Source organism: Chrysochloris asiatica, unplaced genomic scaffold (genome assembly GCF_000296735.1).
Source record: "Chrysochloris asiatica unplaced genomic scaffold, ChrAsi1.0 scaffold00035, whole genome shotgun sequence".
Classification (NCBI taxonomy): domain Eukaryota; kingdom Metazoa; phylum Chordata; class Mammalia; order Afrosoricida; family Chrysochloridae; genus Chrysochloris; species Chrysochloris asiatica.
Window position 1 is genome coordinate 11,088,396 of NW_006408553.1, and position 9,613 is coordinate 11,098,008.

Sequence of the window (9,613 nt, forward strand, 5' to 3'; positions counted from 1 at the left end):
TGGAGTGTAGGTCCACTTCCAGCTCATTTGCCTCAGTCACTTTATCTTATTTCTGGACATGTGCTGATATGGTCATCTGTTTCTATTTTGGGGGCATATTGAGGAGTTATCTGTGGCATTAATACTTAGGTGTGTATTTTGGTATTTTTATGCTTTCTGATTGCCTCCAGGTAGATGTGATCAGGAAATGGGCTTCCCTTTTCACTCTTCTTCCTAAGAAATTTCAAGATGCCACTGATGGTTGTTGTGAGCTAACTCAGGAATTAATTTTCATTGTATTTCCTTTTTAGTCTGACTGTCCAGCTCAACAATCCCTGTTCAGGCCTTTTTCCAAGTGATAAACAGTTCAGGGCCAACTCTGGCCATTTTGCACTGCCGTTTGTATTTAAGAGGAAACTGTCACTTTAAATTTTGAGGGGATATGTGTGATTGCATAGTAGAACCCTCCGGGGATGGTGATGGGGAGTCCACTCACTTAGGCACCCACTCTGGTAACCAGCATGGAGGTGCACAGACAGCAAGGGACCAATGAACAAATACAAAAACAAACAAACAAACAAAACATAGTGTCTACACCTTTATCTCCGCAGTTCTGTCAGGTGTCTGTGGCTGCTCTGATCTTTCCCCTGCTTGGTCTGACCCAAGATGGTGGATCTGGGAGCAGCTGAGCATCTTGGATTAGAAAGCATCAGATTTCTTTCTTCTGCAACTAATTCCCCTAGCCGTAAGTTTTCCAATCTTCTAAATATTCCTTTATATATGGTGTTCTGGCACCATACCCTGAGCCTGCTTGGTCTGGTATTCTGTATTGTTGATGGCAGAGTTCCTCACTGCACTTCTACTCATTTTGCCATCTTGTTTGTTCCAAGAAACTGGATTTTACAAAGAAAAATATGGCATCAGGATTAGAGGAAGACTCATTAACAACTCGCAAAATGCAAATGGTACAACATTGCTTGCTTAAAACAAAGAGGACTTAAAATACTGATGAAGATCAAATACCACAGCCTTCATGATGGGTTGCATCTCAATATAAAGAAAACAAAAATTCTCACCACTGAACCAATAATCAACATCCATATAAACAGTAAAAAGATTGAAGTTGTCAAAGATTTCATTTTGCTCAGCTCAACCATGAGCTCAACTCATGGAAGCAGAAGTGAAGAAATCAAACAACGTGCTACAGTAAGCAAATCTGCTGCAGAAGACCTCTTTATTTTTCTAGACTCAGGCTTTGTATATTCTTCAATGTAAATATTAATGAAGATTTACCGCTGTTACTTCCCATTTTCAAATGTATTATGTCATCAAATGAAGATCCTCAACACTTTATTCCATCAATATCATTAAGGCTCTATCCACTTTAAGGAGGCAGCTCTTCCCCACATTTTTAGGACTTTCTAACCTCAGGGGCTCATCTTCTAACATTACATTGTACAGTGGTTCATCACAGTTAATAATGTTTTGAGTCATTAATTTTTCAGAAGTGCTACCTCTTCCTTCTTTCTACCTTGCCTTAGTCTGAAAATTCCACTGAGACCTATCCACCATGGATGACTTTGTTGATATTTGAAGTACCAGTGGTATAGCTTATGGCATCATGGAAAAATAGACAAGCCACAAGTACAAAAAACTGAAATAAATGTGATAGATAAGGTACCTATGTACAATAATGTGAAACACTATTTTGTCCTGTCTTTGTCCAAGTTCATTTTTATAGCCACTGTGTCAGTCCATCTTTTTGAAGGTCTTCTCTTTTTGCTCACTCCTGCCTTAAAAAGCTTGGTATCCTCCTCCAGTGACTGGCACCTCCCAATAATATATCTAAAATACATGCAATGAAGACCCAACACCCTCTCTTCTAATGAACATTCTGCCTGCACTTTTTCCAAGACAGATTTGTTCCTTCTTCTGGTATTCAGTATTCTTTGTCAATACCATAATTCAAAGGCATTTTTTCTTGAGGTGATTAAACATACCATGACTTGGAACAGAAGTTTTCAAAGTGTTTTTCTTTGTTTCTAACACTTTCAAAGGTCTTTTATAACAGATATGTTCAATGCAATACATCCTTTGATTTCTAGATTGCTACTTCCATAAGCATTGACTGTAGATACAAGTAAAATGAAATCCTTCAATCTTTTCTTCATTTATTATGATGCTAGAACATTCATACTAAAAGCTGCTCCACCTATTCTTCTGAATCCAGTTTTAATTTCATTAGGGTGCCTTCAAAAAAGGATACTTTTTGAGATATTAATAGCAATTAATTTGATGTCAGGAGTAATATCAAATTTTTAACAAAAGTGAAGTGGACATTTTCTCAAATTATTAAAGCTTTTCAACAAGTTTACTGGAATGTGGCCCAACACAAAACAACAGTTTTTTATATTAATCATTTTAAGGAATGTTGAAAAGACCTTGAAAATGAGCCAAGGTAAGGAAGATCTTTAGTTCTCATGAATGAAGAACTTTCTTACATGAAGTGGTGGAAGAAGATCACAAAATTACTGTTGATATGGTGGCTTCAGAAGTTGGGATCTCAGCTGTTTTAGCATTTTCAGTTTTATGTGATTATCTTGGCTTCAGTACATTTTGGGATGGATGGGTGCCCAAAGTGAGTGAGACCAGCTTGTTCAAAAGCTGATTTTTCCATTAGTCTTTCATCCAAGATTGAACCAAATGAAGGTGATTTTATGGGATGAATTGTAACGGAGGAAGAAGCTTGAAGTTTACCAGTATGATTCAGAGAGCAATATTCAGTCAAATCTATGACTTTCAAAAGGGATTTGCAGGGCCAGTTAAATTCAAAAGTGGTCAGCTTAGAATGATAAGTTGACTGTTTGGGGGGATTTAAAATGTGTGATCTTGATATATTTTCTCATAGGATGCACGAAGACAATGAGACTATATTATGAAGAAGTTTTTTAAAAAATTAAACCTGTATTGATAAGAAAAAAGACTATAAAAGTTGTGCTGAGATTTTTCTTTCCATCATGACAATGCACCTACTCCTTTTTCAAGGGTAGTAAGGGTTGTCCTAGGAAAATTTCCATTACAAGCCTTACCTCATCCACCCTACAGCCCTGATCTTGCCCCATCAAAATTCAAAGAACACTTTAAAGGAACATGATCTGAGCCTCTATGAGAATGTTGAAGCTGCCATTTTGAAATTGTATAAATCAAAGAATGCAGAATTTCTAGAGAAGGATTAGAGATAATATAGACCTAGATGGGGGATATGTTGAGAAACAATAGTTTTACATTTTCATATTTTGTTTAATAAATTTTCTGTGACTTTGTAGCAATACATTTTTATGCATTAACATAAAAATTAATGAAGAGAATATAGGAAGTAAGAAAATAACTAACTTGGTGTATGAAATCAGGATATTTTTGATAACCAAAATGAATAAAATCCTTGTAATAAGAAAAAAGTGCATAGCATTATTTTATCAGCATAAAGCCCAAAAGCCTAAATAGAATATTATCCAAATAAATACAATGATTTGTAAAAATTCATCATATTTCATGAATTAGTACAATTACTACAGGAGTTGTTTTTTAAAACATAATATAATTTTTAATGAATGCAGAAAAAAAAATTGTTGAAATTCAACAAATGTCCATGGGATAGGGGGGAGCAAACTACACAAATTCATAAATATAGGGATATATGGTAACTTTCTTAATTCTATGAAGGTATTTTCCAAAAGTTGATAACTACTATTATATTTAGAGAAAATACATTTTCTATAAGATAGAAAAAGGGTAGGAATGTGTTCCATATTCTATTCCATGTGTTCCATAGAATATGGAACACATTCCTACCCTTTTTCTATCTTATAGACAATGTATTTTCTCTAAATATTATATAGGAGAGCAATACTAGGTCAATATAGGAGAGCAATAATATAGGAGAGTAATACTAGGTCAATAAATCAAGAAAAAGAAATAAGTAACTGATTAATAAATATATACATATAGCAAGAAAATGAATGAAAAGCAAAAGAAAGGAAATAAAAATTTAGAAATGAAGAATTAAAATTCTTATTCATAAATGACATTTTTACTTAGACTATTCATAATATTGTTGCTGTTGTTAGGTGCAATTGAGTCAGTACAGACACATAGTGACCCTATACACAGAAGAAAGAAACAGAAAATCCTGAAATAGACCAGTCCATACTCACATTTCATGATATGCTTTTAATTTTTGATGCACTTTAAAGGGATAAATGAATTTATTTAAAAATATGGCACTGGAACAAATTAATATGCTACATCTATAGAAAAATAAAGCCTTAGTACCTACCTCACCTCACATCATGAACACTTAGAGATTAGAAAAGATTTGACCCTCTGATGTAAAACTATATGTAAAAAAGATATTAAAAATCCCTCTCAAATAAAGCATTTTTATTGTTGTTAGCTGCTTTTGAATCTATTCTGACTATAGTGACCCCATGAGTGCAGAATGAAGTGCTTTACAGAGTTTTCAAAATTATAATCTTTGAGAAGTAGATGGCCTGACAGCTGGTCTGAAGTACAGAAAGGTGTCAGTGAACTCCCAAACTTGAAGCTAGTACCCATTTGACCTAGCTTGGATGGCTAGCTGACCAGAACTTGTTAAGATGAAGATAAAGATGCTTGATATTGTTAGCAAGTGTAAAATTGCTACAATTTGAACTGGACCTGTGTTTATGGATGCATTTTCTCAAAATTTCAACCGGAATGGAAGGGTTCTTCATCTTAGCACACTGGGTTGATAGGGACAGACAATCTAGATATTGGCTATAAAAAATGGGGGTGCTATAAAGGCACAAAGCTTACATGCTTTCATGAATGTGCTTAGTTTCAGAATGTTAGGGTAAGGTAGAATTTCCACTGAATAGCTTTACTCTTCTCCAGATGGATCAAGTTAAAGGGGATGGGAATTAATGGTGAATAGGATTTTATGATTCAATTGTGAGTAATTGTTTGCAAAATTAATTGTGATAGTCAAAACTGTAATTGTAGAAGATGTGCAACTAAGAGGGGAGTGGTCGTTCATCTTTTATTTCAGTAACAGAAGATCCAAGGACCATCACAAAAGAAAAACATAAGTAAAGCATGAGATACTACCTAGAAAATTGATAACAGCAGAGACGATGGCAGAGGTGATGGTACTGAGAGATAGAAGAGCTTCCCATGGACTAAGTAAGGTTGTGTGCCTGTGGGCAGGAGTTCTGGCTTGCAGAATAATGCCCTTAGGACATTTAAATGAATATATATATATATAGTTTTGTTTTATATGTATACACCAAGTATTTTTGCTTTGTTCATTTATGAAATATAATATGTGAAAAAGAAGGCACAAGGAAGAAGTAGGATAATTGTTGTTGCAGGAAGGGAATTGTAATCATTGAGATAAAGCAAAGCATATAATTTGTTGAATGTAAATCTTGTCTGTTAACCTTCACTCAATTTACAACAAAAAAATTTTTTTTTTAAACAAGAAGCTGGCCTGATCTGTCTTCCTAGCTACCTCTGGGATAGGTTCAACAGTCAACCCAGTATCCAAGTGCCTAACCATTTGTGTTACCCTGGGAATCCAAAACTAAAACAGAGGTGAAAATATTTTTGTTTAGGGTAAGAAAATATTTCTTAAATGGAAGAAAAAAGTAATAATAAAAATATGGTATTTACTGAAATTCATTTTAATTAAGAACATTTGTCCTTGAAAATATACCATTAAGAGAATACAAAAACAAATTATAGACTAAAAGAAAATATTCTCAGTACATCTAGCTTTCTGACAAAAGATGCATTCAGAATGCATGCAGAATTTTCAGAAAGCAATAAAAAAAAAATTAAAACCTTATATTGTCATTTCCTGAAAAATATCAAAATGATCAATAACAATATGCAAAAGTGCCCCTGAGTCATCAGAGAGTCATTAGTTATTAGATAAACACATATTTACCAATTGTTTTTGTTAAGTACCATTGAGTCAGTTCAGACTCATAGCAACCTGCATATGTAAAAATTCAAAGTGACTTTTATTATGACTAACTTTATGTAACTTATACAAATTGCAAACTATTTAAAAATAAAATAAAACAAAAACTCCCCCTACAATTTAAAACATCCAATGCTGCCCCAAAACAGACAAACATTTGGGCATCAACTACTGTAATGAACTCTTAACTGATTCTAGGGCTCTTTGTTTCACCTCTATGTAGCTTCTCCTCTATATTTTCATGAGACTTTTCTATACATCTATTTGTTTAAAGGCCTTGAAGTAAGTTCTCTATTAGCTTCCAGTTGGAAATGAGGTAATGAGATTAGGTTCTGCTATTTAAGACTCCTTAGTATAGGATTCTTGGTGTAACACTGCAGAATAATGCACTGGACCTCAAGGTCACTTTAAACCACAAGGTCAGTGGTTCAAACCCACCAGCCACTCCTTGGAACCCTATACAGGGTTTCTAAGTGTCAGAACCAACTCAGCACTTAAGAACAACAAGAGCAAGTATAGAATTCAGGAGTCCTGGTGTAGCACTGTGTGATAAAGCACTGGATGGCAAGGTTGATTTGAACCACACAGTCAGCAGTTCAATGATGGAAATATAGAAAATGCATTACAGGAGCTGACCCATAATGACCCTTTATAGTGTTTCCAAGGAGCAGCTGGTGTGTTTGAACAGCAGACCTTGCAATTCTTACTCTTCAGAACTTAACAACAGCAACAAGTATGGGATTCATTATTTAAAATCCTCTTATCCACTTTCCCCTAAATATCGTTTCATTTCTATTTCTCCAATAACATCAACATGACTTGGATATCCTTCTAACGCTCTTTGTGCTTGTAGTCTATACTTCTCTAATGCATTTTCTATATTTCCATCATTGATATACCTATTAAGTGTTAGTGTAAACCAGTTGTTTATCTATATCAAACTACTCATTGTTTTATAAATTGCCTTATAGACATTTGTTTCTGATTCCTGCAATTTTATCCATCTGACAAATTCTAGTCATTCTTCAAAAAAATTTTTCTATGAAGACTTTCCTAAAAAAAAAAACCTTACATCTACATATTACCTACCATTTTACATTTCACATATCCTATTAATGTATATGGAGTCCTAGTATGGCACTTTGGATTAATGCGCTGGACTGCAAAGTCACTTTGAACCACAAGGTCAGCAGTTCAAGCTCACCAGCTGCTCCTCAGAAACCCCATATAGGGTCGTTGTAGGTAGGAATCAATTTGACGGCATTTAACAACAACAGCAACATCAATGTATATATAAAGGACACCTGATGGTACTGTGGTTAAAGTGCTGGGTAGCTAACCAAAATGCTAGTGGTTTGAAAACACCAGCTTGCTCCATGCGAGAAAGATTTGACCTAAAGATTATAGCCTTGGATACCCTATACTGCAGTTCTACTCTGTGCTATAGAGTCACTATGAATCAGACCAGTATTAGGTTTAATTTTGATTTTTATTCACGTATGTAGGATATCATAATGTAAATTTTTGAAAGTAGAAATTATAGTGACTCTTTGTTGCAAGATAATGCCTTAGCCAGAGAGGTCAGTTTGAACAGCAAGGTGAGTTGTGCAAACTCACCAACCGTTCTTCAGCTATTTGTCGGAAAAATGATGGCACTTAACAACATCTACAGGCCTGTACATGGAGTTTGTTATATATCCAAACATTTTATATAAAAATTAAATATATAATAAAGATTGTAAGTTTATTCAATCAAAAACGATGCTAGAGAATATGTTAGAAAAAATATCCTAAAATGTGAAACACTAATTTTATGGAGATATCATTTTAGTTAGAGAAGAAAAAATTTTAAATATAGTATTTGAGCAAAGAACTAAGGGCACTGAAAATTTGGAGGAAAGAGAAAATATTAAGCAAAAATATTTAGTACAGTGAAAAATATCTGTAAGTTCATAAAATGATGAGTGTTCAATGAGGCAGGATCAGGCTAATGTAAGATCAAGGCAATTAGGAAGTGAGGTCAAAGCTATACTGTGGTAAACTAGGAGTGGGGAGAGCAGATAGTGTAGGGGATTAAGGCTAGTTTAGGTTTTATTACTAATGACATAATTGGAGATGTAGGATAAGCGCTGGACTTCTAACTGCATGGTAGGCAGTTCAAACCCACTAGTTGCTTCTTGGAAACCCTATACAGGTCACTATGAGTCAGAATCACCTGATAGCACTTAACAACAGCAACAGAAATTAAAATAAAATATTATTATTTTGAAAGAATAAAAAAATATCATACTACCTTTAGAGTCCTGATATGATGTTTAGGAGAAGGAATGAACTTTATTAACCCCAAGGATAATTGTTGAAACCACCAGCCACTCCTTGGAAAATCTATACAGGATCTTTACGAGTCTAAAGTGACTTGATGGCACTTAACAACAACAAGATCTTTGAAACTAAAGTAAAAAGTTCATGAGAAAGAAAGGGAGGTAAAAAGGGAGGGAGGAAAAGATGGAGAGTAAAAGGAGGGGGGGAAAGGAAGAATGAGGGGGTGAAACAAAGAAAAATTTTGACTTACCAAACTTTTTTCCACTATAATATGCATTTCTAGATATTGGGGCAATTGTTTTGAAAGAGGAGTTTTCTGAAAGTAAAACAAGTAACACCAAACGAGTTATATGAAGTATGTATTAAATGTGTTAAGAACTAAAATAATGAGGAAAGAATACATATAAAACCTTCACAGAGATTTAAGTATAAAAAGTAACTGTAAATCAGAAAATTTTACTTCAAATCAAATTCTTGATAGAAAAGATTCACAGTGAGCCTAATAGAGTTCTACCAGCTATTATACAAGTAAGTACTGAATGAGAAAAAGTGACTATAAAAATACACACTCTGTTGTGTCATCTAATGACAAATTTATATTACTAGTTCATCCTTGAAAATTCTCTCTGGCTAACTACCTAAAGACTATAGTAACACCAACTGTGGCACAATGAAAATATTTCACTCATTTAGCAGAAAAATAAAGGGGTGGTGGATGTTTGAGTGTTCATAGTTTAGAAAAACTCAGATGAACAATGTAATTCTCACTATTAACAGTATATGGGCACGAAAGAATAGAGCCAATCCGATAGCTTCAGAGAATAGGGCTTAATCTCAGAGATTTAAATTTTTTTTTCATTATGCCAAGATTATTGGTTACCAAATGCAAAGATAATGAAGGAGCAAGTGTTAATTGGGTCACAAATAATAGGAGTTAAAATAGATGATCAAACAAAGAAAAACTACATTTCAAGTGTAGAATCCAGATCTAAAAAGATTTCTTTATATTTTCAAATATGAAGTACATTTCAAAATGTGCCTGCATGTTACGTATCAATTGCTGCCATTATCTATCTCATACATATCTATCTATCTATCTATCTATCTATCTATCTATCTATCTATCTATCTATCTATCGTTCTTTCGATTGACTGATCCTATCTGATACTATTTGTATATATGTGGATGATTTAAAATATCTTATTCGAAATGAAGTGCTAACTTCTCAAATTTGTTTATGTTGCTATTATTAGGTGCCATCGAGTCAGTACCGACTCATAGCTACCTTA

The 9,613-nt window shown here is 34.0% G+C and overlaps 1 protein-coding gene across 1 annotated transcript in view; it reads right to left on the bottom strand.

Annotated features, from left to right (window-relative positions):
• LOC102832847 (disintegrin and metalloproteinase domain-containing protein 18-like) overlaps positions 1 to 9,613 on the bottom strand; it is a 197,331-nt gene that overhangs the window by 106,817 nt on the left and 80,901 nt on the right. The window contains exon 7 of the mRNA XM_006859991.1: positions 8,574 to 8,639. Coding sequence (XP_006860053.1) covers positions 8,574 to 8,639 — 66 coding nt within the window. The remainder of the gene's footprint in view (positions 1 to 8,573; positions 8,640 to 9,613) is intronic.